At 60.9% G+C, this 26,776-nt stretch overlaps 1 protein-coding gene across 4 annotated transcripts; it reads right to left on the bottom strand.

The window, feature by feature from the left end:
- Positions 1-1,372: 1,372 nt before the first annotated feature.
- ESPNL (espin like) lies at positions 1,373-26,773 on the bottom strand. 4 transcript variants are annotated; one of them, XM_074364609.1, is made up of 9 exons: positions 25,570-26,773; positions 24,182-24,372; positions 22,484-22,670; positions 21,012-21,194; positions 15,452-15,583; positions 9,700-9,814; positions 8,585-8,697; positions 7,414-7,608; positions 1,373-5,262 (listed from the first exon to the last, which is right to left on the bottom strand). In XM_074364609.1, exons 1-9 carry the CDS (start codon positions 25,861-25,863, stop codon positions 3,661-3,663), a joined length of 3,012 nt encoding a protein of 1,003 aa, XP_074220710.1. In that variant the 5' UTR covers positions 25,864-26,773; the 3' UTR covers positions 1,373-3,660. The 4 variants fall into 4 exon arrangements, with proteins under 4 accessions (XP_074220710.1, XP_074220709.1, XP_074220707.1 ...); XM_074364608.1 differs by lacking the exon at positions 25,570-26,773 and adding an exon at positions 14,709-14,780 and having other exon boundaries at positions 24,182-24,371; XM_074364606.1 differs by lacking the exons at positions 24,182-24,372; positions 25,570-26,773 and adding an exon at positions 14,709-14,780 and having other exon boundaries at positions 8,585-8,694; positions 22,484-22,664.
- Between the last annotated feature and the right edge of the window lie 3 nt (positions 26,774-26,776).

The following is a 26,776-nucleotide window of genomic DNA, read 5'->3' as shown; positions in this document are numbered from 1 at the left end:
GACAGGGACATGGGACCCCAGGCTCTGTCCCCTCATAACACGGCCCTGGCCCTGGGCTTGCTCTGGTGTCTTTGTTAGTCGTGAGTGTGAAAGATGGCCAAGAAACGGGATTGCCTAAAAATACAGCAATGGTGGCTCGCGGCCGCCCCAGAGGGCTGGGTTCCTCAGGTCACTGGGGAATCCCACCCATCTGGGTCTCAGCCAGGCCCTGGAGCCACAGGCCCTCAGTCTGGGGGTTGAGCCCGGGGACCCTGAGAGGGCGTCTCTGGACATCACGTCCGCCCATTGTCAGCGGAAAGCCTCCCAGCCCGGGGCGTGCAGTTCCACAGGACAGCAGCCTGCAGCCTGCGTGGCCGGGGCCCCCAGCGGTCAGCCCCGCCGCCCTGCACCCTCCTGGGCTTTACTAACACAGCCATTCCAGGTGGGCTGGGACGTGGAAGAGTCAGGGAGGGCCAGTCTGACAGAGGCCTCCCAACACCCACCAAGGACTGGCTTGAGGCATGGACAGTGCAGAGAGGCCGGGGGGCCCCAGGGAGACAGCCCTCGCTCCTGGCAGGGTTAGGGCACTTCTCAAGGGGATCTGAGTGTCATGACAACTCGGATCCGGGACAGATGGCTCCTGCCCTGCCAGCAGAGTTGCTGGCCCCACTACCTGTCGGGGTGCTGGGTGTGAGCTGGAAACCACAGACTCCGCTCTCATGATGTGTGCAGCCTAGTTGAGGCTGAGAGCACGGCCGTTACCCACATAACTGCAGTGACTGCCCAGCTGAGCACATGCCCACAAGACGCTCCCACACCCTGCTCCCACACAGGATTCCTGATTCCATGCTTCCCTCCCCAACCCAGCTCAGCCCAGCCCAGCCCAGCCCAGTTCAACCCAGCCCAGCTCAGCCCAGCCAAGCCCAAGGGCCTGCCCCTGCCCCAGAGAGTCCCAGGACTCTCCCTCCAGCCTTGGGTATCAATCTCACTCGCAGGCCTCATGGATGTCCCCAGCTCCCAAGGTGTCCAGGGCCGTCCTGGTGAGGGTGCTGTAGGGGGACAGAGGCCTTGGTCTTGCCTCCAGCCCCCCAAATCGTTTGCAGGCAGAACATGAAGGGTTAATGCATGGCCTGGAGGAATTGAGGACAGGGGGCTCTGATGACAGGCCACTGTCACAGGGAGCTGCCTCCCCTTGGGCTCAGCCCAGTGCACCAAGAATGGAGGCCCTAGGGGACCCAAGGCCTCGGATGACAGGTCAGATTGGGAAACTCGAAACCAGGGGCTCAACCGATCCTCATGGTCAGATTGCTACTGAGTGGTGCCGTTTGTAAAAATACGCTGCTGGTTTCTTTTCATGATGATAAAAATAACACATGTTCATTGCGGAAAATTTGGAAAACACAGGAAAACATGAAGTAGCAAATTCCGCTGGTGGAAGACGATCCCTCTGTCCACCTCCAGCCACTGCTCTCAGCGAGCTTTGTGTGCGGTTGCATCACTTGAAATTCCACCTCGAGCACTGCTGATGTGATTAGTCTCTGAAAAAAACTATTTTTCATTTCATCATAACGGACATAGCACATTTTAAGAAGGTGGAAGTGACATCCAGTCACTTCTATTACTGGACATGCCATTTTGGACTATGACATCTAGTACGGTGTCACCTGATATCCCCCCCAGAACAGAGTCGGTGAGTGACACCGCCAAGGTAAAGTATGTGATCTTCCCGCTCGATGCGCGCTCCGGAGGGGCGTCCAGCTTGGCCTCCCGCGGGAGGTAAAGCCGTCCCTGTCCGTGGCCTGGCGCCTTCACTCCGTGAGGCCCTCCTGCAGGCGGACCTGCCCACCCCAGGCGGGCGTTTCACAGATCTATTTGCTCACAGTATCTCTTATTCCACTTGGGGTTTATTTGGGTCATACTTCTTCCCCCACAATAGTTACCAGCGCTGTCGGCACTATTACTGACAATTCCCTCCCCCCTCGGATTTACTGCGACGCCTTTATCTCAAGGGCGACGTGTTCTGTGTGAAGTGTCTCAGCGTTCTCTGTTCTGGTCTACTGATCCGAGCGACCATATTCTGGGGCTAGAACCACCTGTTCTGACGGACTACTGTTCTGTAATCATGACGTTTTCCCATCTGAAGTGTGAGTCTCTTCGTTACGCTTCTGCTGAAAATTTTCTAGTCTCTTGTCTTAGTTACCTGCTGCTGCATAGGAAATGACCCCCAAATCTAGTCTCTTAAAACGACAAATGTTGATTATCTCGCACAGTTCCATGGCTCTGGGAGCGCTTTAGGGGATGGTTCTGCCTTGGGACCTGTCCTCAGCTGGACCAGCCCATCTCACAACTTGCCTGTCACCCTCCAGGCTCTGCACGCTGGTGGGGACACTGTAAGAGGCCCCTGTCCCAAGGGGGCTGGAGGCAGGGAGGCAGCGGCTTGTGGAAGATTCCTGAAGCCTCTTCCCCACACACTGCCTGTTGGGGCCATGGCACAGCTGCAAGACACCTCTCTTCCAGAGCCCCCCGGGCTCCAAGCCAGCTGTCTTCGGGCGCCACAACCTGGGTGGGGGCTCAGCCTCCTGGCTGCCATGGACATAAGCCCCATCCCTCAGCCAGCCCTTCAAGGTCCGTCCCCAGCACCCTGCTCACGGACGCTCTGCTGCACCCGGAGGCCTTCTGGGGGAGCAGCTATCTCCTTCCCTTGTTCCTTGTGGAGAAGGGGGGGTGTGACATCCAGTGACCATAGAAAGTGGCCACACCTCATTGCCTTCCATCCTGTGTGCTCCTACCCCTCCTACCCCCACCACGCATTCTCCTCTGGGTCCAGCAGCTCACCTTTGAGGGCGAGGTGCTGGCGCCCTCTGCTCAGAGCCCCCTTCTGCCACTACTTTTCTTGAAAATGCTCCTTATGGCCCTGCTTTCCTGAGCCTGCAGGTGGGGGCCCTGCTGCTGCCTCGGGCCTTGTGCCCTGGGGGAGGGTGCAGGTCAGCTGGAAGCCAGGAGCCCCACACAGGGCCTCCCTTTTGAGGACCAGGACCTCTGGAGCCCGGGGCGGGGGTGGGGCACTAGCATAGCATGGCAGCAGAACACACGTCTGTCAGCAGGTGGCTGCATGTGACCAGTATGCACGGCAGCGTGGAGCCACCTCCCCGACCCGAGGAATTCAGGAGGGCGGTCTGGTCTGCCAGGAAGGCCTCTTGCTCATCGAATCCTGTTCTCTCCAACCCCCACCTTCTCGCCCACTTCACAGATGGGGAAGGACGGCTGGAGAGGTGAAGGGGCATGGCCTGAGGTCACTTCAAGGAACTGAGGCAGGACCAGTGGAGGGCAGACAGAGGCTCGGGACATGGCCAGAGCCACCGGCACCAGAGGAACGGAGGAACTGGACATCCAAGCAACTGGGAGGACACTGGAAGGGGAGCCGACGGGAAACACTGGCTGGTATCACAGGTGCCCGAGAGAAGACCCAGCAGAGCGACCCCAGCTGAGAGGGCTGGGACGGCTTTCTGGGCTCAGCGGTGAGTCCCACAGCTGGGACTGGAGGGTGGCCGCTAGCACGCTGAGCATCTGCCGGCCTGGCCGCGAGGCTCACCTGCTACCCAGCAGGTGAAAAGGCAAAGAGAAGAGAAAACCCAAACCACCCCAAACCCCTTCCAGAGGGAGGCAGGCTCCCGGCCTATCTCACTCCCCGAAGCTGAACATCTCGGCTTCCTTCTCCTTCCAGAAGGCAAAGCTGCGGCCGATGTAGCCACAGATGTCCTCGCTGCTGAAGGTGCCCCGCTGGGAGCCGGGCCTCAGCCTCCACGCTGCGGGCTTGGGGCCACTGCTGGGGGCCGCGGCGGGCGGCAGGGGCCCGAGCGAGGTCAGGCCCGACTTGCGGCCGGGCTCTGGGTCCCCGGCAGGGCTGCGGCTGGAGCCAAAGAAGCGGGCCTTGATGTCCTCGAAGCCGTCGGTCCAGGCACGGCGGCCGGCGGCCACCTCGTCGGTCACGGCCTTGTGGAAGGCGCGCGCGGCCTCCCAGCCGTGGGCGCCCAGGTGCTCGAAGACCTCGAAGCAGAGCAGGTGGCGCATCTTGCGCTCCTCGGCCGGCAGGTCGCACTCCAGGAGCTGAAAGTAGCCGAGCATGAAGAGGTCCAGGGTGAGGCTGCTGTAGGGCACAGGCGCCCCGTCCACGTGGGGCAGGAACTGCTCGGGGGACAGGGGCCCGCGGGGCCGCCGGCTCAGCCGCCGCAGCTGCCGGGCGGGCACGTGTGCCAGGATGGCCTTCCAGTTGCCCAGCAGGTGGGCGATGATGCTGCGCTGCTGCCACAGGTGGCCCAGCCGCGGGCTCTCGCTGGGTGGCGGGGAGGGCGGCCGAGGGCCCCTGGCTGCCTCCTGCCCCCGTGGCCCAGTGCGCCAGGCCTCCAGGGTCCTGCAGGCGGCCGTCTTGAGGGTGGGCGTGCAGGCTGACTTCTTCCAGTGACTCAGGAAGAGCATGACGATGCGTTCCTTGCGAAGGTTGGCCAGGTCAGGGCCTGGCCTGGCGCCGGCCTCCGACGGGGCCTCCTCACAGCTGATGCCCGAGTCGCTGGCCTCCTCTGTGTCGCCTGTTCCAGGCTCCCTGCCCGTCGGGCCGCCAAGAGGCTTCAGGGGAGCAGGCCAGCAGCCTCTCAGGCATTGCCCAGGCTGGGCCCCCAGCTCACAGGGGCCGGGGCTTGGGGTGCAGGGCCGGCCAGGGGCTGATTCGAAGTTGCCGCGAAGGGTCCGCACAGACACCCCGCACTCCTGGATCTCGCGCTGGGCCTCACTCCTTGGGGGACTGGCTGGGACCTCCCTGTGGGCCTCCTGTAGGGGCCTAGCGGCTGGCCTCTCCTCGCCCTGCACCAGCCCGTTCATGCCCTTCAGCAGCAGGGACAAGCTGCGCACCAGCCGGGCGACGTGGCTGCACCAGAAGGGCAGGTGCTGCACGCCAGACGCGGCCTCCAAGGCCCCTGTGGAGCCCTGGGGCGCGACCTCAGGGCTGGGGGCCTCCTCGCCCCCTAGCCTGGGCGCCCAGGGCAGGAAGTGGCTGTTGACAGTGATGCTGACCAGGGGTGTGGGCAGCAGGGCCTGCAGCTCCGCCGCCAGCCGGCCCAGCTCGTTCTCGTACTCCTGGCAGTGGCGCCACAGCTGCCGGTTGGCGATCTGCTTCTCCAGGTACACCAGGTCGTCCTCAGTCAGCAGCTCCCCGAAGGGGCCCAGGATGGCCTGGTGGGTCTGTGAGTACCGCCAGGCTTCCTGCTCCGCGGGGCTCCCGCCATCGTCCTGGGCACAAGGAGGGCAGGTCAGTGGAGCCACAGCCACACTGTGGATCTCAGTGGGGAGGGGGTGCTGTTCCCACTGGACACAAGCTCCCCTCCAGTGGCCTGGCTCTGGGTGCCCCTGGGAAAGCCGGCCCAGCCCCTGGACCCTCGCTGGCCCTTGCCTGGACTTAGAATGTAAACAAGGCGGCTAGCCAGTCCGTCGGAGTTTGAGGCTCTGGGTAGTCACCCTCCCCGTGAGGGCCCAGTCTTCCCCTCAGAAGAGGGGAGGGTGCCTCTGCTCTGCCACCCCCCAGCCCTCCTCAACTCCTCAGTGTTTAACTCAAAGAATCTCTCTCCACGGAGCCTCCGTGGTTGGACAGCAGCTCTGAAGATGGGCAGCCTCGAGGCTCTACTCTGGGTTCTCCTGGTGTGCAGCCAACTCCACCCCAAAACGCTGCTGCCCCCAGGGCTTCCCCTGGCACTAGTCCCGCCTCACTGAGCTCACAGCTTGTGGGGGAGACGGACACGGAGGGTCTCGAGCTGGGCTCCCCCGGGGTGTGGCTCTGCGAACGCCTGATTACTCCTGAGACCCCTGAGGGAAACGCTGCATCTGCCCGTCGTCTTCACAGGTGAGGGGACGGAGCTGCCGTTTGGCTGCTAAGAGGCCCGGGACTGTCTGGTGCCAAGCGGCTCTGTGTGAGTAGGTTCTGACTCCCTGTCCCAGGAGCCCGGGTGGGCGCAGCTGCCTCCCTGAGCAGTGTCCGGCCCACGAGGGTCAGGCACAGGAACCTGCAGGCTATGGCTAGCCTGGGGCTGGAGCCGATCCCCCAGTCCCTCCAGCCTGTCCCCCTCTGCTTTCCCGAGTTCTCCGCAGACCCCCAGCTCCGTCCCAAGGTCAGACTCTACAGGGCTTCCCCGGTGTGGTGGGAGGCCCCCACCTACCCCTGCCTTGCTCCACCCCCAACCCCATGGGCCTCCATCCCTGACAGCGAGGACAGGCTGGGCCATTAGACCAACACTGCCCAACACTTCCATGCTGATGGGGACAGCGTGCCAAAACAAGCAGTAGCCACTGGCACCTGGGGCTACGGAAATGAAATGCAGCTGGTGCAACTGAGGGGAGGGGGGTTTACTTTATTTCATTTTAATTAATTTAAATAGCCACATAGGGCTGACATTATTGTATTCGACAGGGCAGCTCTAGACCAAGGGTTGCAGAATATATGGTTCAGACAAAACTGTATCCCTCCAGGGTAAGACTCTAGAGCAACTGCCCACAGGGCAGCCAGAGGAAGCCTGTTAAAATCCAAGTCAGAGCCCAGCCCTTCCCTGATCAGATTCTCAAAGGCTCCTCAAAGTCTTATAATATACACCCATCTCCTCTCCAATCTCACCTCTGCCCACCTTCCCTCGTTCACTCCACTCCAGCAGTACCAGCCTCCTCCTGCTCCTCCCTTGGGTGGTCCCACCCATGCCTCAGGATCTTTGCACCTGCTGCTTCCACTGCTGGCAATCACTTGTCCCAAATTCTGATAGGGTTTCCCTCTCATTTCCTTCTGGCCCCTGCTCAAGGCCACTCCCCAGAGAGGCTGCCCCTGAACACCTGGACGGAATAGCCTCTCCCCTTTACATGGCTTTGCTTCCTTCCACAGCACTTAGAATCACCTCCCTACCCCCACACACCCAGCGTAACTGCCCAGTCACTCCGTCTTCCCCACTGGAATATAAGCAGTAGGCGGGCAGGGCTGGTCTTCACTGCTGAGAACAGAGCTTGGCACAGGGTACACACGGGATACAAATCGTTAGATCAAAGAACACGGGCACCACATCTCTAATGCAGGTGAAGGGGCATCAGAGCCCTCTGATCTGGTTCAACTTCATCGCCTGACAGAAGAGGAAGCTGAGGCCACAGAGGGACACGTACTGGGGTGGGGGTGGGGGTTACCTGGGTTTCCAGACTCGAGGTGTGGGCTAAGGGCCCCACCTTCCACGTCCACCTGCCAGTGCAAAGCCTCCTGCCTCTGCCTCCGCCCTCTACTCTGGCCCCACCCCTCCCCGCCCCTCTCCAGCAGGGCACCGCCCACCTCCCACAACTCCACGCCCCTCACGCCCATCTCCCACCCACCCTCCACGCCGGGCCCCGCCCCCTCCCAGGCCCCGCCCCCTGCTCCACCTGGGCCTCCAGCGCTGGGACTGTGCCCAAGCGAGCCTGCAGCTTCCGCACCATCACCTGCCGCTTCCACTCAGGGATGGCCCGGCCGCGCTCATCCCGCGTGGGCACCAGCCCATCCAGGTCGCTGGAGGGCAGCCCGTCCAGCTGCAGCGCAACCAGGCTGTCCGGGGCGTCCCCCGCCGCAGTATCCGCTCCCTGTGTGGACGTAGGCAGGTCGTTGTTCAGGGACCCTAAGGGACCCCGGTCCGGGAGGTGAGGGGAGGACCGCCCAGGATGAGCGCAGCTCAGGGAGGAGGGGCGGGCGGTAGCGGCGACCAGGGAGGGCCGGGTAGACCACGAACAGCACCCCAGCCTGGTTAAGTGTGAGTCTTTCGAGGGCTGGGACCCTGGTGTCCTCTGTGGGACCAGGTATGTGTAGGGAGGATCGTCGGCTGAGAGGCGACCAGAGATTCCTCCCTTTTTCTGTATATGGCAGAGAAGGTGTGGCCCAGAGCATGCCATGAGGATGGGCAAACTCATCTGAGGAACGGTTGCATAGATGAAGTCTGATAGCCAATTCTGGACTGCAGGACTTGTCTTTAATGAGCCTTTAATGAACTGTGTACACTGTAATTCTCCAAGGGGGTGGCACTGTGCAGCATTTCCCAAACTCACACAGAACATCTCAGGGGCTGAGTTCCCAGCACCCATTCAGGGAAAGGGTGGGCTGGATTTCTAAGGGTCTGGTGCCCAGATAGAGGAGAGAGAGGAGCAGATCCCAGGCTAGCTGGGAGACCTCAAGGGCAGAGGGTGCCAGGTCCAGCCTCCCCATGGACAGATGCTTCCCTGCACCGTGACAGCAGTGTCTGAAGGGGCGCGAGCACCCCTATGTTCAGAGGTCAGGGTGAGGGGCTTGGGCCCCTGGGGCTTCCTAGGATCAGAGAAGGTCCCACGTCTACTATGAGAGGGTGACAAGCTGCTTGTGGCCTTGAAATTCCCACCTACTCAGAAGCTAGGTGTGCCCTCCAGAACCAGCCAGTCACCCCAGGCACCTCCTGACGTCGACCTGCAAGGAAGGGCCTGGCTGCCCCAGGAGAGACCTGGCCACGTAGAAGAACACGGTGAGAGGCCAGCTGGGCTTCGAGGTTGGCTGGGGGTGCCTTGGGAGGCAGGGGCGTGGCGGAGCGCTCACCGTGGGGACAGCCATGGCACTGGTGGTGACCCTCGGGGGGGCTGTGTAGGTCGTCTGCTCCCTTGGAAGATGCTGGTCAGGGTGGCTGGGCCAGGTGGGGCTGAGAGACGCTGCTGTCAGGACGGGGGAGCTGGAGTCAGAGGGGCTTCCAGAGAGACCAGGGGAGTGGAGGGCAGAAGACTCTGGCCTTCCTGAAGGACCACTGGACCTGGAGCCAGAGACCCAACCAGCCCCCCTACAAAGTGCCCTGGGGCCTGGGCAAACTCCTTCATCCCTGGGGTTTCCTGGGCGTCCATGCGGCCTGCTTGGAGCCTGGTGGGTTGGAGAGCCTACCTTTTACCCACCTCATCCCATCCCACAGCCTGTCCTTCTCCCTAGCCCCTCCTAGAGCCTGGAAGGAGCTAGAAAGGGCGTAGGGTTCCATGGTCTGGGGACCTAATGCAGCCCCATCAGGTGCAAATCTGTCCTTTTACTGCCCCCCCCCCACGCTACACCTGGCTATATAACCACAACCCATCCCACGAAGTGATGCTTACCCTCACCACATGTGGGCCTGCTCACATTTTTCATGCTGTCCCGTTCCATTTCATTTTGATAAATGCTGGTCCTAATCCCCTAATGGGTGATGGCCGGCAGTTTGAGGGCCGTACCCCTGCCCCCTGCTGGAGTCTCAGGCAACAGCAGCAGCTTCGGAAGGCCCCTTCAGACCCAACCTTTGATTTACCCCGGGACAAGCTGAGGCCCAGAGAGGGGATAGGCCACCCAAGGTCACACAGGTAGAAGAGTCAGGCCAGGGGGGTGCTCAGAGCTCAGAGTGACCCCTGGGGGCTGGGCAGGAGGCTGCTTAATTACGGTTATTAGGCCCATTGTGGAACACATTCATTCTCACTTTAAAAAGGCAACAAGACAAAAAAAGGAGCCTGGAAGAGTTGGGGGGTTGGGTCAGGGGAAGGGGTGGCCCCAACCCTGTCCTCAGTGTCCTATGTACCCAGCAGCCCAGAGACTGCTTCTCCCCACCTCCCCCACGCCCCCTCGAAGAACCTCAGAGGTGAGGCCGGCAGGGCCCCCTCCTAGCACCCACGCCCAGGCCAGTCCTCCCTGGAGACTGTACTCACAGGTGGGGTTCCCGAGACCTGGGCCCCCTCTTCTTCCATCCTCCAGGGAGTGCCTTGCAGCCGACAGCGGAGGAGCGGGGAATGGCGGGGGCGGGGGCGTCATCGGGAGCGGCACCTGGGGGTGGACCGGCCCGGTCACTGGGAGGCCCAGGTGGGCCTTGCCTTGGGCTGCCAGGTGGGGGTGGAGGGCTGCAGTGGGCTAGCCCAGGCCTGGTCTCCCTGGGGCTGTGTGTCTGGAACGGGACTTGGAGAGGTAAGTGTGCGGGAGCGAGGTACCCCTACAGGTTCTGTCCCCCCATGTCTCTGCCCCGTCCACACTGGGTGAGCAGGGCTCCCCACCCACTGGTCTACTGAGCCCCCATCTCAGGGCCCAGCTCATGGGCTCCCTCTGGAGGCAGCTCCGCTGGGCGGCTCTGGGTTCTGGGTCAGGGTCTAGAGTCCCCCTTGTGCTCAGCACTCCTTGGCCTTACCAGAGCCATGTACACACATGCACACTCACACACGCACACACACCCCGTCTGTGTCTGTCTCCTGACTCTGTGCTGAGACAAACTGCCTGGAACTGCCCGGTCTCTCCAAGGAGAACAGGTGCCCAGTTCCTGGGCATAGAGGAGACCACAATGAACTTGGAACTCAGCCCCCTAAGCAGGGGCAGCGTGGCTGTGACCAGGCCTCAGAGCAGTGGCACTGCGCCCAGGTACCCACCCTGCAGTGTCTAGGCCACCTCCCAAGGGCCACCTGGAAACAGAGACACCAACTCTGGTCCCAAGCAGCCTGGGGTCAGGGGAATCCACGTCTGGGGCTGCAGACGCACTCACCTCTCAACCCCAGGTCTGCCCTAGGTCTGGGGCAAGGCACAGACCTGGCCTGGATCACCTCCCCTGCTGCCAAGCACTTACTGGTGGGCAGCCACAAAGAATCCTTGACCTGGAGGTGCTCCATCCCCTGTCTCCAGCTCAGCCCTGCGAGGCCTCATTGCATCTGACTAGCAGGAGCCAGGACTGTTGGCCCAGCAGACTCATGGGCTGGCCGAGCAGGAGACAGGGGGCGGGCAGGCCACTGTGACGCCGCAGCTGTTGACAGCAGCAGGACTGCCGTGTCTCTCTGCCTTCACGGCGAAGTCCTCCAGGAGGACACTGAGCTGTGCTTCAAGGACCCCAGAACCAGGCTTGCTGCCTTTGGGTTGAAAGCTGAACGTTGGAGGCTGGATGACCCTGTCTTTCAAATGGGCTCCCGGCTGCGCGCTCCCTCTGGGCACCCACCCTCGGCTGTCAGACCACAGCTCCTCACCCGCTCCCTTCAGCAGGCAGCTGTGGCAGAAAGTGGCCTCCAGGTCCCCAGGATGGCACTGGGAGAGCCCAGAGCAGATTAGAGGAGCTGGTTCAAACCAGCCCCGCACGAGATGTGCGGCTTGGGGCCGACCCCGGCGTCATGAGCGGGTGGCCCCTCTTGCAGCTCCATTTCATGCCCTGTTGTTAAATTCTTAACCAGTTTTTAACAAGAAGCCCAGGAGCTCACTTTGCCCTGGGCCCTGCACAAGATGCAGCTGGTCCTGTTGGGGCAAATTCCTTGGCCATTCTGTGTCCCCTTGATCACCTGTAGGTGGGCCCTGTCCCTCCTCCCAGCAAGGAGGTATGGGCGCTCGGTGGCTGCCCCAGCCCAGAACCCTGGCTCTGCGGCCACCACCTCCGGTCCCTCAGTGGCATTCCCGTCCACAGCCGTCAGCCCACTGGGGCCACAGGGGGAGGAGCACAGCCCGAAAGCCCGCCTGCCCGCCGCCCTGCGTACCTCCCTCTGTGCAGAGAGCCCAGGGGCCCTGGCGCGCGGCGGGTTGGGGAGTGTCCGCCAGCCCCCAGCCCGGGAGGACCCGTGGAAGCAGGCACTGGGCTGTGAGCACCGGGAGCTGCAGCTGTCCTGGGCCATCGAGGGCTGCCTCAGCTGCCACCCCCGGGAGCAGGAGGCATTGCATCAATATTTGAAGGCCCAGGTGCCAGGTGGCTCAGCGGGCCTGGGCTCGGTGTGGGACCCCTACCGCGGTGCCTTAACCCTCCACAGACCCTCCAGAGAGGTGGGGGCAGGCCTGAGACCCCTGGTCACGCAAGAAGAACCAATTCAGAGGAATCCCCCAGTGCAGTCCCAGGCACAGATGGGGAAACTGAGACTCGGAGAGGGCAAGGGGCTCTCTCAAGGTCCCACAGCTGGGATGGGGCAGAGCTGGGATCAGAATCTTGAGACCCCACTCCTTGCTCCTGCCAGGACTGAGAGCCCCTCGAATCACCATTCCTTTGGTCCAGGGGCACCAGCCGTGGAGGAAGAGGCAGGTGGGTGGGCCTCCGGGGGACGCCTGGCATTGGCTGGGTCTCTTGCACCCTTACCAAGGATGCAAGGCCCTGGCTGCTCCTCACCAAGCTGTTTCTCAGGGCTGCCTTTGTACAGAGGGCTCCAGAAGGAAGAGCAGGCTGCTTGCCCCATGCAACAAAGCAGTGAGGGGATCCCCAGGCTTGGTGGTCCCCAACTGTGACACAAGCCTGTGTGCAAAGCAGTGATCTGGGCCTGTATTGGTCACCTTGGGGCTCAGGGGGCAAAGGGACCCAACAAAACATGATGCTTGCTCCCTGCCATGTGTCTTGGACCCGGGAACCTCCTCTCTGCTTCCAGTGTCCACAACACAGGCATGAGCTGGCTTAGGAGTTTCTAGCAGGGTCGAGTCAGACCCTAGACCCCATGGCTAGAGAAGCAGGTGCTGACAGTCTGATGGACACAGTGGGGCTGAGCCCTAGGTGGCCCCAGCCAATGCCCACCAGGACAGATCTCTGAGCCCGACAGTGCCTCCCTTGTGCCCTGCCCCTGCCTGGGAGCCCTCAGCCCTTCCCCTCAACTGAATCTGCTCTCAAGTGACAGGAGTATCCACGTCCCCGTGTCCCTCATTCGGGCCCTGGACACTCACTGAATCTACAAGGACCTGAAGGAGTGGCAGATGTTGGGTCCCGACCTTTGGGGTCCTGACAGCTGGGCAAGCGCTGCCCCCAAATGGGGCTGCTGCCCCAAGGTTGGTGGTCAGCTGGCCCTGGGCTGGGGCCCTTCCCATGGCCTGGGGCCCTTCCCACGGCCTGGTGTCTCTTTTCCTGTGTTTTTGATGAGATTTGAGCAGCGCCATGCCTGCCATGCATTATACATCGAGGACAGCTGTGGCCGAGCCGGGTTACAGCCTGTAATGCCACCCAGGCCGAGAAAATCATGACCCACAGATGGGCGCCGGACACCAGTCACCACAGCTGAGATTCGGTTACTGGCTGCACGGCCTGGGGGAGGAGGCTTCCCAAGGGCATCCCTTGCCCTCTCTGGGCCTCAGTTTCCCCATCTGTCAAAGGAAGGGGACCTAGAGCCCTCCTGGACCTCGCTGAGGGAAACTGGCACCTGCTGGGTGCTCAAGGCACATCTGTATCCTCCAACTAGGCTCTTCAGTCCCATTATGCAGATGAAAAAATTGAGGGTTGGAGGTGCTCAGAACTTGGGGGTGCCACCCAGCCAGGAAGAGTCACTGGGGCAGGGTGGAGGCAAGCTGAGGGGGCTGGGCTCACCATCCTGGGCCGGTTCTCCTACCTGCTGCTGCCCCTCCAGGATCTCATTAAAACCGGCCCCATGGCCAGGAGCCCAGCTGCCTGGCCCACTCACTTGGCCAAGGTCGAGGCAGGGTGGTCGAGGCAGGACCTGGCCTTCCCAAGCAGCGTGCAGGCCCCGCACTGGGCAGCGGATGAACCCAGGCCCTGCGGACACGCCTAGGAAGGGGGCACCTCCCACAGGGCTGGCCTCCCACTGCGCAACCAGCCTCATCCCCCAGGCTGCCTCTCTTGGGACCACGACTCCGTGGGGGCGGAGGCAGGCAGCTGTATCGAGAGGGAAATGCTGGCTTTCACCGCCTCCTCCGAGCCCAACATGGAAGAGGCCACGCCGGCGACTTCTGTGTATTGTGTTTCCATCAATATTGCATCGGGCGCACAGCCTCCCCCAGCCCGGCGGCCCACAGCTGACAGCCTGCCCTCCCGCGGGGCTGGGGCAGTGAATGTGAGGCAGGTGGAGGGGGGACAACTCCAGCCCGCCCCAGGTGCAGTGGATCACAAGGAGGTGGACACCTTCCACCACCAACGCCACAGGCTGGACACCGCTGGCCCACAGGTCAGGTGGGGAGGCTACACAGGCAGCCTGGCTGGTTTGGGGAATCCTGAGTGAAGGGGACAATGCCTCATAGCCCATGTGACATCAAGGAGACAGCCAGACCAGAAGGAACCTCAGGAAGCCTGACATGGGCTGGCCCCCACAACCCCGGGGGTGTCAGGAGAGTGCCCAGAATCTCCATCCCCCTGAGAGAGCTGGGCTGAGTGGCCAGGAGGGGCTGGCAGAGGTGCCAGGGCCTGGGGATGGAGGGCTGGGGACAGAGACCCTGCTTGGACAGAAGTCCCACCTGTTGCCACCGAACCATGGGCTGGGGACAGGTAGGGGACCCCAGCCAGAGGCCTGACAGCAGAGCAGTCGCCCATCCCACCTCCTAATCTCAGGGCCCACATGGAGGCCAGGGCTTCCCCAGCCTGTGCGGCAAAGCTCTGCCCGCTACACCAGGAACTGGCTGAGTTCTACCAGCTTCTCAAACCCAAGCCAGAAAGGCAATCCTTTATCAAACAATTACCCATCGAAGGGTTAGTAAATGACTAGTAAATGGATTACTTCAAGCTAGTAACAGTAGTTCCTATTTCTGAAACTAGAAACCAGGACAAACCAGGGCTCCAACACATGTGCCCCAAAGCACCCGAGGCCCCCAGCCCGCGGCCACCCTGATGTGGGTTTTGGGCGGTGAAGACAAGAGGCTCTTGGCGGGGGCTGGGCGAGGACCGCAGCTCTGCCTCAGCGGGTCCTGGACGCTCCAGGGACACCCTGAGAGAAGAGGAGGTGCAGCAGCCCAGGGGGAGACCCATGTGGGGGGCACGTTACCCCTCTGGCCTCAGCGCTCTCACCTGAAAATGGGGCCAGGCGATCCCAGGGACACCTTCCGAACGGGTGGCCACTACAGAGAACTGCGGCAAAATCTGTGCGGGTTGGGATGAGCTGTCAGGGCAGCGGGGAGGTGGAGGGCGGGCAGGCAGGAGGGGACTGGGGGGAGCCCGGCCGCACACTGACTGAACTGGCCCCCCCACCGCACACCCGGCCATCCACCCCACCAGTCCACTCGCTCAACCGGCTGTCCACTGCTCCATTCATTCAACAGACACGCGTGACCCGTCACGTGCTGGGGACTGGGGCACAGGAGATCCCCGACTTGTGGATGCGACGCCGGGTGAGGCCACACACCCAGAGAGGGGAGCCGGATGAAACTTCTGCCTCGTGGGCTGCACAGGGCTGGCCTGCCTCATCAGGCACCTCCCCAGGACCCAGGGCCCTGCTCCCACCCCCGGTGTCCTTAACCTGACAGCATCACCCAACGGGAGCTCTGGCCATGGTGTAGCCTGGGTCATGAGCGTGGTTTCTGTGGGCCAGTGGAGTACAGGCCTCTGACAAGGTCCAGCCACAGCCCGGCCCTGTCACAGTCCCTGTCACAGCCCTGATCTGAGCACCCGGCCAGCTGACCTGTGGTTTCAGCTCAGCCCCAGCTTGGCCCTTTTCTCCTGACAGACGACACCATGTCACCTAGCTACCTGGCCATCAACACAGCAGGGGTCTGTCACCTGCCCCCCCAGGAGGGATGGGGCCCAAGGCTTACCGGCAGGGCACTGTCACGCAGGTACTGGGCGCAGTCACGGTGGCCGTGGTACTCCGCCAGGTCTGCGGCCACGTAGCCGTCCTCATCCCGCAGGGCGGGGTCCACGCGGTGGAAGAGCAGGGTCTGGCAGCACTGCAGGGGGGCGGTGAGCACGTGACCTCGGTGCCGCCAGCTCCCCACTCCCAGGCCCGCCCCCCAGCTGGGACACCCAGGCTGTGCAGCCATCTAGTGTTGGGTGCTGAGCCTCCACCCCAACCCACGGCCGCCCTGTCCTGGCAGCACCGGCTCCAGGTCCTGCAGGTGTCACTGCCCCCTTGTCCCAGATGGGGCAGCGGAGTTCCTGCACTCAGGAACTCGCCCAGGGCCCAGCCAGTGCGTCAGCAGCACAGCCGGACCCCAGCCAGGCAGCCTGACCCTGACCTTGCCCTGGTAGCCCCTGCCTTGGCCTACAAATACGGAACCTCAGAGGTCTGTGTCACTTTTACCCCAAGAAACTGGGGTGCAGGAGGCTGAACAGCCTGGCTCCACCCCTAGGACTCCGGCCTGTGCCCTCACTCACCTCGTCCACCTTGCCCCACCTGCTTCCTGGCCTCCCAGTCAGACTGGGAACTCAACCAGACCCTCCTCTTGGCCCCACCTTGGCCTTGGTGAGCTCCTGGGGTTCCCACCCTCATCCTCTATGTCCCCATCTCTGAACACCCAGCTCTGCCAGCCACACACATACTCCTCGCCTGGTCAAGCTAGGGCCTGGGCCCCCTATTTCCCTTCTGAGTGGTCCTCTGGGTTCGTGTGATGGGACGTGGGAGAAGAGGAAGGCCTGGAGGCTCAGAAGCAGGGAGGAGAGAGAGGATGGGGGGGTGGAAAGCTAGAGGAAATTTGGGTTTGTGAAGGAGGCTGCAATGGAGCGAGAGGAGGTTACGGGGGCTTCAGGAGCAGGCTGAGTCCAGAGCATGGGTGGGGCGGGGGGCGTCGCAGCAGAAGCAGAGTGGAGGAAAGGGGACAGGACGGGAGTGTTGGTCATGGCCCCAGATGGTGTCAGAACAGCAGCTGGGGGAGGTGGGGGAGGGGAGAACTTTCCTGCAGGATGACTGTGGTTCCTGGTGGTGTTTGTGAGCAGAGGGTGGGTGGTTACAGATGACCAAGATATAAGTCCGGAAATCCGCGAGGCTGCTGCGCCAGCAGCAAAAGCAGGCGGGCAGATGGATCTGCACCAACAAGCAGAGCAGCAGGCAGGTCGCACCAATCCACTCCCCAGAGTCAGCACGGAGAAAAGGCACTTTCCTAGGGCGTCAGCTAGACAACAAGGAAGCGAGGAATTACCAGGCCAAGCTCAGGAGACAGGAAAGTCTGGAGGGATAAGCCCGTCCCTCAGTGCGGCTTTTGCCCTAAGAGCACGCTGATGCAGAAGGCGTGCTTGTAGCCTGAGCAGCTCTTTCACAGCCCCATGGGACTGGGGACGCCAGCAAGAGCGCAGGGTCCCCCGCAGGCTGGGGGCTCCATCCCCAGAGAAGAGATAAAGCAAGAGCCAGCCAGCCCTCTGCTTCCTGTCATGCAGGTGCTCCAGAGACCTCAAGCCTGGATTGTGGACCAAGATGACGCTGGGCGTGCAGCTCCCACCTGCGCCCTATGGGCAGACGCAGATAAGATGTCAGCCAACGCCTCAAATGACTCCCAGGGACCATTTTCCAAATATAATGTGCAGCACACAGATAAAACCAGGAGCGCAAGGGAAGGAGCTACCAGAAGTGAGAACCAGAGCATCCAATGCCCACCAAGAAACAGACCCCCAAAGACCTGGGAAGTAACAGACTGAAGCCGCCGTGCTCACTGCTTCCAAAGATGTCAAATCCAAGCTTGAAAATCTAGGCATGGGACGGAAAACTACAGAGAGCAACACAGGAGGGTAGAAGGTGTACTTGGTGTGCATGAGGTCCTGGGTTCAATCCCCAGGGCCACTGTTAAGGGGAAAAAAAGGAAAATCCTTTCCAAAAAAAAAAAAAAAAAAGAAAAGAAAAGAAAGAAAAAGAGAAAAAAGCAACATGATAGATTTGAAAACACCAACAAAATAAAAAGACAACCTACGGAATGGGAGAAAACATTTGCAAATACTGTGACCGACAAGGGGCTAATGTCCAAAATACACAAACAGCTCATATAGCTTAACATCAAAAAAACCCCAAAAACCAGGCAATCCAATCAAAAAATGGGCAAAAGAACTAAATAGACATCTCTCCAAAAAAGACATACAGATGGCCAACAGGCACATGAAAAGATGCTAAACATCGCTAATTATTAGAGAAATGCAAATCAAAATCACAACGAGGTATCACCTCACAGATGTCAGAATGGCCATCATCAAAAAGTTCACAAGTGATAAATGCTGGAGAGGCTGTGGAGAAAAGGGTGCTGGTGCGGATGCAGTTTGGTGCAGCCACTGTGGAGGACAGTATGGGGGTTCCTTAAAAAGCTAAAAGTAGAGTGACCATATGATTCAGCAATCCCACTCCTGGGCAAACATCTGGAAAAGATGAAAATTCTAATTTGAAAAGGCACATACTATCACTTTGGATTAGTAGTTTCCTTATTAATGAATGAGTGAAATAAAAACCTGGACACAGGCTCATTTCAGAGTTGAATGAGAGTCATCATTACCTGCACTTTCAAAAATCATCCTTTAACCAGTCTTTCGTGGCATCATTGCAGATTCAACAGTTAAAACTCAGACGGCCAAAGACTCAAGCGTCAGGTTCAGTGTTGCCATCGGTGATGTCATTTTCCCAAATGGCGAATAATTCTTGGTAAAGTGCTAAATAAAGCAAAATGCTGTCTTCCCTCAGTGTGAACAGTGGGACCTTTCCTGGGAAAGTCTTAAATACATTAAACTACAAAGAAACGGTGTGTACGTGTACCTACATCTGCATTTAGGTTCTAAGCTTAGGTAATTATATGTACTTGAGTTGGGTCCGAAGCTTAGATAACTATGAACAGGTTTTCTACCTACATGCACGGCTGATCCATTGGGAAGTCTCGTGGGGCACGAGACCTTTCTTCATTGTGCAGGACCGTCCTGGAATAGCAGACCACCCGTCCCCCACCACGTGAGCACCCCAATAACAGACCAGCAACAGAAACAGCCCTGAAATTTTCAAAACCCACCACTCATCTATTTCAAATATTCTCTGGTTCTCGAATCCTTGGTTACATTCTAAGCAAGTGCTCAGTATCTATTTGTTGGATGGGTGAGTTTCTGAGCCAAGCCAAGTGTGGACATGAATGGTTGGACGTGAAAGGCTCTGATGAATGAACCAGCAGGACACAGACGCCTCGTGTAGGCACAGAAAGTCAACAGAGGCATCTGTGCTCAGAGTGTCTTTTTAGGGACTCACAATACTCAGTAAACACCCCTTCTTGAGTTAGCAGAAACTTTAAGTTAGGTGGAGAAATACCAGTGAGTTAAAACCACGTATCTACACCTTGAAGGAATCTCGTTTACACTGGCTTCTGCTGTTTCCTCTTCAACCTCGTCGGCGAAGCCCCAGACTGCACCCCATCTTACGGCGGCTCCCTCTCCACAGCGTGCCCTCCTCCACAGCAAGGAACCCTAGGCCTATTCTCGTGATCCCACAGCAGCTCCCAAGCGCCTCTCTATGCAGTATTACAGCTAGTTCAGTCTTCAAGGCTTCCCACCGCTGACCTCTCACTATAAGCCGCAGCCTCCGCCCTCGGCTGTCCTGGCATTCTGATGGCTTCCAATCCTCTCTCCCTCGCTGGAAGTCCTGCTCCTTCCCACATTCAGATCACTGCTTTAAAAATGACTGTCTTCCAATAAGGTCATGTGACTCAAAAAAAAAATGACCAACTCTATGAATCCTTTCTAGATTAGCTCAGCTAATGCTGTTCACACAGATGGCTCTCCAGTTTGATGGTATATTAGAATCACCTAAGGCGTTTCAAGAAGTCTTGATAGGGGAGTGGGCATAGCTCAGTGGTAGAGTGCATGCTTAGCACGCATGAGGTCCTAGGGTCAATCCCCAGTACCTCTGTTAAAAAATAGTAATAGAAAATTAAAACATCTTGGGTTCTCCAGAACCAATTAAACCAGAAACTCGGGGGTTGCTGGAGTCCAGGTTTTAGAATATCTTAAACCTGTTATGAAGAGTCCCAGTGTACAGCCAAGTTTAAGAACCATCTCACCAGTGTTGTATACCACACCTAAAATCCTAAACAAAATGTTGGCAAATTAAATTCACCTATATGTAAAAGAGATCATGTTTTGTGACCAACTTGAGTTTACTCCAAGGATGCAAGGTTGGTTTAACGTTTTAAAAGGTCATCAAAGTAGAAAGCAAGGCCTTGAAAAGGTACTTGCACACCACGTTCATTGCAGCATTCTTCACAAGAGCCAAAGTTGGAACCCAAATGTCCCTTGATGGATGAATGGATAAAGATAATATGGCATATGCACACTGTGGAGCAGGAGGGAGTTGGGGCAGGGAGCAGGAAGGGGTGGAAGGGGAGCAGGAGGGGATGGAGGGGGGCAGGAGGGGATGGAGCAGGGAGCAGGAGAGGGTGGAGGGGAGCAGGAGGGGGCCTCAGGACTCCTGAGAGTCAGAGGACAAGTTTTCGGGAGCACTGCTGTGAGCTGGGATTGGGTCTCCTGATTCTTCAGAAGGACCGAGTGCCTTCTGGGGACTTTTGGTCACTGCCCTGCGCTTCTTTTACTCAATGCTGCTCAGACTGGACCAGCTGGGTCCCAGGAGCACTTTGGGTTCCCGTTGGAAAGAGCCATCCGGAACCGTAGGCCCAAAATGGGACACTCAGTTGCACCTCAATAAAACACTCGCTCTCAACTAGCCTTTCCTGGGCCGCGAGCACAATTCTCACGGCTCCAGACGGCAGCAGCTGAGCCCTGGGGGCCGTGGGAACGCCCGGGAGACATCCTGGGGATGAGCCGACTCGCTCTGGAGTCCCTGCTGTGTGGCCTGGTTGGGGCGGGTGGAGGAGGAAACCTCTGTATTCCCTCAGAAGCCTCTACGTGAGGTCGGCAGGCAGGTGGCGCCAGTGCAGGCGCCGCGGCCAACGGGCCGGGTCCATTCCCAGTGCTGAACACCATCCTGCCTACTCTGGGTCTCTGGATGCTGTTCCCTGGGGACGGGCCGTGTGAGCCCCCAAGGCTTCTCTGGATCACAGCAAAGGTGTTAATGCCACACCCCTGGCAGGTCTCTGCGCACAGCCTTCTGACAGAGGGGGCCTGAAGCTAAAAGGCCACCCTGGGAGGACCAGCAGGAAGACCAGTCCCGGAGCAGGCACCTAGGGAGCCTCTGTGCAAAGGGAGGGGCCCGCAGGCGGAGGGGAGATGGATTTTGTTCCCAGATACATCAGAGTCTGGGCCCTGGGCAAGGGCCCGTCTGAGCCTCAGTTCACCCATCTATAAGAGGGGAATAACCACGTCTCTCCTCCTGCAGGGTTGCTGGGAGGGTTCACTGACTCATTCAGGAAGTGTCCGGGCCTAGTAAGCGCTGCGGGACCCGGCATGCACCACCCCCAGCAGCTGCCTTACCTCCATCTGCCCGTTCTCCGCTGCATCGTGGAGGGGGGTCCCGCCCCAGCAGTCTCTCACAACGGGAGCGCCCATCAGCAGGAGCCGGTCTAGGATGGGCGTGTGGCCGCCTCGGGCTGCAAAGTGGAGGGCGGTGGCCCCCTCATTATCCTGCACCGTCAGGCCGACGTCTGTGAAGGTGACCTGAGGAAGAGGGATCCGACTTGCTGAGGCTGGTTGGGGGCGACCACGCCTGCTTCAGGGCTGGAAGCTCCAGGGACCAAGCTGGATCCGCATATGAGCTTTGGGCAGCGTTGGGAAGAAGAGAGCTCTGTGGTTTAATTTAAGCTAAACACCCCCAGGGTCTGGTTTCACACATCAAAAGAAAAGCCACCTTGGGCAGCACCTAAGGGACAGTAAAGAGATGTCTGCTGATGAAGGGAGGGAGGGAGAGAGGGGAGAAAGGACATCCTGGCACCAGGTGTTTGCGTCCTGATCCCGGCTCCAGCGCAAAGACACAGGGGTGCTGGGAAGTGGGTCCACTGACCAAGGCTGGCGAGAGTGCCGGACTGCAGCCTGGTCATCCCACGGTTGGGGCCCCGTCCTGCTGGCCACCACAGGGGCGACTTGCAGCTGGCCCTCCTCACGGGCCCTCAGCTGCCCCTCTGTGAGGGCACTGGTGGGATCTGGTCCACAGCACCCAGTGGGCCTACAGGCTCACGCTGAACTGCGTGCACCTGGGACAGCCACGTGGCCCGGCCTGCCAGTGAGACGGAAGTGGCTCTTCTGGGAAGGTTCTGCCTTCCTGATAGAAGGGGCCGGTGGATGTGGTGTCACCCCTTTTTCTCCCTCTTCCTGCCTTGAATACGGCTAACTTTCACCATGAGGGAAAGGCCATGGGAACAGCAGAGATGTGACCCCATGCCGGCGGCCTCCTGGGGCTTTCTGTGTGTGAGGGACAACTTGCTGGGGGTCACTGCAGCCACACGCCAGCAGATCCAACATTCAAGCATGACTGTTAGGAGAAAGACAATGAGCTGGGAACAGAGGCTCTCCCATTGGCCTGCCCTCCCAGGGAGAGGGTGCCCAGCCCTGAGTGGGTGAGCCAGGCTGGACACTGTCCCTTCTGCCCTCTGTCTGTCCTGCAGGAGGAGGGAGTGGGGAGTCACATTTGGAGAGGCCTTTCTGGCCTGGGACCCCATGGTCTCTGCTGACTTCATCCACAGCCACCTCTGATCAAAGCTGCGGGCTGGGGGCTGAACCCCGGGGCGCAGACTGGGCCTGGCATGTGGTTGCGCTAAGCGATGGTGGGCAGGTCTGATCCTCCAACAACCTGGTGGGCTCCCAAACTTCCTGCGGACAAATGAGACCCAGGGGGAGGCGCGCCCACCACAGCCAGGCTCTGCTTGCCCGAAGGCGGCTCTGGGGCCGAGGCAGGAGCAGGTGCCAGCCTTCCCGGACCTCGGCGCCCCGCACCCCCGGCGCCCCCTTACCAGCCAGACGACGAGCGAGTAGTGGCCGCGGGCGGCGGCGGCGTGCAGCGCACTCATGCCGTCCAGGGCGCGCAGGTGCACGTCGGCGCCGCAGTCTTTCACCAGGAACTGGGCCAGGTGCAGGTGGCCCTCCTGGCAGGCCAGGTAGAGCGGCGAGGCGCCGCTGCGCGTCCGCCGGTTCACGCTGCTGTGGGGGAGGGCGGGGGTCAGAGGGCGCTCGGCCGGGGGTCGCGGGGAGCTGCCCCGCACCTGGCTGACCTGTTTGCGGCCGCCCCGCTTACCGGCGGAGGGGCCCAGCGGCTCACGCGTAGGGCTGAGCACGGGGTGGGGGTGGGGCGGGCAAGGGCCGACTCTCCATCGAGCTGTGGGCGCCGCCGAGGCTCGCCGGCAGGGGGCGCTTCACAGCGGGGGAATGGCGTAGCGGGGCCTGCAGTGGGCAGGTCAGGGAACCTCCGGAGCCCGTGGCCTGTTCTGTGCAAGGGGCCATTGTGAGGAGGACACTAGCCTTTCCTTGGGCACCCAGGCCTGGCACTAGTGAAGCCCTGCACGGAAGGGCAGTCCCCTCCCCAAGGCCGACTCCATCCCTTGTCAATAAAGACCTAACCTCTGGCTCCTGTGGTCAGTGCCTTTGGGAAGGTGGGCCCTGGGGCAGGGGACCTTCCCCTGTGAATGTGTGGTCTCCCAGTTTAACTCAGTGGTAGAGCGCATGCTTAGCATGCATGAAGTCCCCAGTACCTCCATTTAAAAAGAAAAAAAATAACTGCAGGTCTAAGAGACACACTGTGGCCGGCCAGATCCAGGGCAGCCAGTGTGGACGCTCTGGGGAAGGTCCACAGAAGTAAGTCCCACAGGCCTTTGCAGAAGGGTTGGGACACTGTTCCACCGCTGAGCTCTCAGGCCTTGTCTGGGAACCATCGTGGGGTGGCCAGGACAGCCATCCATCCAACAAGACGCCCCACAGAAGGAGTAGAAACGTGGTTAGAGGCAGGCAGATTACAGGGAGAAAGGCCAGGTCAGGTGTGCGGTGGACATGAACGAGTCCCACTCCCAGCCAGGACAGCAGACCTGGGAACAGACGGCGGGGTGGGCAGGCCATGTGCGCTGCACCCCTAGATGGTCTGTTATGTGCCTAGGGTATCTTTTGGGAGGGGGCAAGGGCCAGAGGAGTGCCCGCGATGGGAAGGGGAGTCCTGTGCCCCCTGCCTCAGCTGGGCCTGTCCTGTCCCCATCCCCCCTCTGCATCCATCCACCAACTCCAAGTGGTGGGACAGGGGTTCACGGTGTGAGGGATGGGACAGTGTGGAGGGAGAATTCAGGCGGACCTGATGGGGGCCTCACTCCCCCCAAGTCCACTGCACAGCCTCTGCTTCCTTTAGGTGACTAGAGGGGCCCACCTTCCCAGCCTGGAGAAGTTAGGCCCCGAGACTCCCCCAGGTAGGGCCGGGAGCTGCCTGAGCACAGCTTCTGGCCCTGGTAGCAGCTTCCTGGCTGTTCTTACTGCCTCTCTCCCGCTTTGAGCCTCACTGGCATCCGCTCCCCTCCCACACCCTGGCTCCAGATTGTCCCCCACCCCAACCCCACCCTGGAAGGCCCACCTCTCCGAGGTAAGGCGGCAGCCTGCCCTCCCTGCCCTCCTTGTGCAACCTCTCAGCAGCCTGCGCCCTAAGACTGCCCGACAGGTTGCGCTCAGCTCCTCACCTGCCGTGGGCGGCCACCAGGAGCTTCAGGCAGGTCAGGTCCCCACTGACAGCTGCGTGGTGCAGCGGCAAGGCCCCCTCCAGCGTCTCCAGCGTGGCTGCGTGGCCCTCTCGGAGCAGCCACTCCACCAGTACCGGGTGTCCGAAGCGGGCGGCCAGGTGCAGCGGGGACACGCCCGAGGCGTCTTGGTCCTACAGAGGCACAGATGGGGCAGTGAGCAGGTGGCAGGCCGGGACCCACCCTCGCTGGGCAGCACCTGTTCGACCAGAGCCAGCCTCCCAGGACCATGCTGCCTGGGACCCTTCGGGAGAGCTTCTGCCCCTCCCTCCAGTTTGCTCCATTCCACAGTGTGCCTTGGAGGGAGGTCTCCAGGACTGAGCCAGGCCACCTGCTCCAGGAAGAGGCAGGGCCAGGACTCAAGTCAATAGGTCTTTTGGGTCCAAATCTGTGATCCTGCTGGAGTCAAGCCCTCTCTCCCGGGCGTAGTCACAGCCCTTCCCACCCACACTGAGCACCCGCCTGCCAGCCCCAAGTCCTCTTGCTGGGGAGCATTTCCACCGCGGGCAGCTGGCAGACCTGGGCATTCTCCCAGGCGTACAGGTGCACTGCTCCTGCCCTGGGGATTGTGGGAAGAGCCACTGAGGATGAGGATGGCAGTGCTGATGCTGTTGGACCCTCAGGCTGTGACCGGTGAGTCTTCCTTCACCCAAGACCCAGCACGTCATGCTGATGCCTGCCCAGCTCTGGCCTCTGGGAGGGCCTCCTGGCCTCTGGGAGGGTGTCCTTACACCCTCTCAGAGCTGAACCACCGTCCTCCCTTGGTCCTTCACCCACACAAAGGGCAGGGGGCGGGCAGGAAAGGGGGGGCAGGTAGAAATGCTCCTACGAGACCATCACTGAGCCCTGGAAACCCTGCTCTTTACCATCAAGGCTCTCGTCCCACTTCCCCCGCAGCAGCCCCCTGTGCTGTCACCCCCCAGGGCCCCCAGTCAGCCAGGCCTGAGTTCCAGTGCCCAATGAACTTCTTTACGTACGGACCCTTTTCTAGGCCCCTTGGAAGCAGGCTTGATGAGAACAAGACCCCCCGTGGCAAGGCAGGTGCCCCTGGGCGGGGGCTGTGGGAAGAGAGAAGTCCGCGTGACTGCTCTGTGCTGGGTGCCGGGGAAATGCCCGTGGCTTTCCAGGGCTTTCTTTCGGGATGGGGCGGGGCGTGGGGCAGAGGCAGACACCACTGATGGTGCTGCGGGTTTTGCATAGTGACTCCCCAAGAGAATCAGCCCAGGGCCCAGGTGCCCAGGAGAGGCTCAGGGCTCCGGTCCCAGCTCTCGGCGCACCCCTCCTTAGATCCCCATGGATGATGCCCCAGCTCGGCCGCTGTTCCCACTCACCTGCAGACAGCAGCCCCCATCACGCACCAGCCAGCACAGCTCAGCCAGGCTGCCCGTGGCCGCGGCGTCATGCACCGGCGTGGCCCCGTTGTGGGCCCGCTGGTTGCCGGGCAGCTTGGCCCGCTGCACCAGGAACTTGACACAGGCCAGGTGGCCAGCCCGGGTGGCGTGGTGCACCAGGCCGGCCCCCAGGGAGTCGGTGATGCCCGGGCCCAGGGCGCCCGCCTCCAGCAGCTGCTCCAGGGTGGCCAGGTCCCCGTCCTTGGCGGCAGCAAGCGCCCGCTGCTCCTCCATCCTCCCGCCCGGGCCACCCTGCCAGCTCTCCGCGGCTCACGCACAGGCCTGGGCTTCCTGTTTCAGGTGTGGACACAGCTCCCAGCTCCAGTTACCCGATAAGTGGCGCACAGGGCAGATGGGAGGCGGCGTGGGGGGGCAGGCCTTGGGGACTGGGCCTCGAAGTCCTGCCCAAGCCACTCCCATGGCCCCTGGAACTGCAGTGGGCAGAGGGCGCAGGGGAAGGGCCTTCCCCGGGTTCAGGTCAGGGGGTGGGGACTGGCCAGCGGGCACTGCCCTGTGGCTGGAGTGCCCTCTTCCTCCCGTGGAGCGAGGGCCGGGGTGGACTTGCTGCATCTAGTGAATGTTCCCAGTATGGCGTCCTTTCCACAAAGCAGTGCGCTCTAGCGTCTGCTCTCCCTGGGCTGGGGGCCGCCACCAGGAGGGCCGGGCTGGCCCATGGGGAGGCCACCTGGGAGACTCTGCTCACGGGAGGGCAGACCCATACAAGTGGGGCCCTTTCTGGGGAACTACCTACCAGGTGTGGTGGAGTCTCTGTGCTCTGGCCGTGTTGTCCCCCTGGGGAATCCACGCTGGCCCCTGGCCTCCGCTGCCCCGAGGCCTGGGAGGCTCCATGCATCCCTGGGCAGCGGCAGCTCTGCAGGGCCAGTGACACAGGCACCGGGCCCTGCCTCTGGACAGGCAGACCTCTGAGTTAAGGCTGAGGGTCTCAGGGCTCCCTCAGCCCACCCTCCAACCACAGGGACTGAGTCTCTGAGGCTGCAGCTAGAAGTCCCAAGAGCATTCTTCAGAGCTGGCAAGTGTCTTTTTCCAGACTGTCCCCCATAGTTCTTTGCTGAGGAAATCGAGGCACCATGCCGCTGCCAGGAGGCGGCAGAACGCCTCACGTCAGGGATCTATTTTCCAGGGGCTC

This window comes from Camelus bactrianus, chromosome 5, assembly GCF_048773025.1.
Source record: "Camelus bactrianus isolate YW-2024 breed Bactrian camel chromosome 5, ASM4877302v1, whole genome shotgun sequence".
NCBI classification, from domain to species: Eukaryota; Metazoa; Chordata; class Mammalia; order Artiodactyla; family Camelidae; genus Camelus; species Camelus bactrianus.
The sequence above is the reverse complement of the archived record's forward strand: the minus strand, read 5'-3'. Positions and strand labels throughout refer to the sequence as shown.

What these genes read in the sequence shown, in the direction of transcription:
- ESPNL (XM_074364609.1), bottom strand. Translation starts at nt 25,863, where the DNA reads ATGGAGGAGCAGCGGGCGCTTGCTGCCGCCAAGGACGGGGACCTGGCC. An exon ending in ATGGGGGCTGCTGTCTGCAG is followed by an intron (nt 24,373 to 25,569) that starts GTGAGTGGGAAC and finishes GTGCCTCTGTAG; the next exon opens with GACCAAGACGCCTCGGGCGT. An exon ending in TCCCAGCGCTGGAGGCCCAG is followed by an intron (nt 5,263 to 7,413) that starts GTGGAGCAGGGG and finishes CCTTGTGCCCAG; the next exon opens with GACGATGGCGGGAGCCCCGC.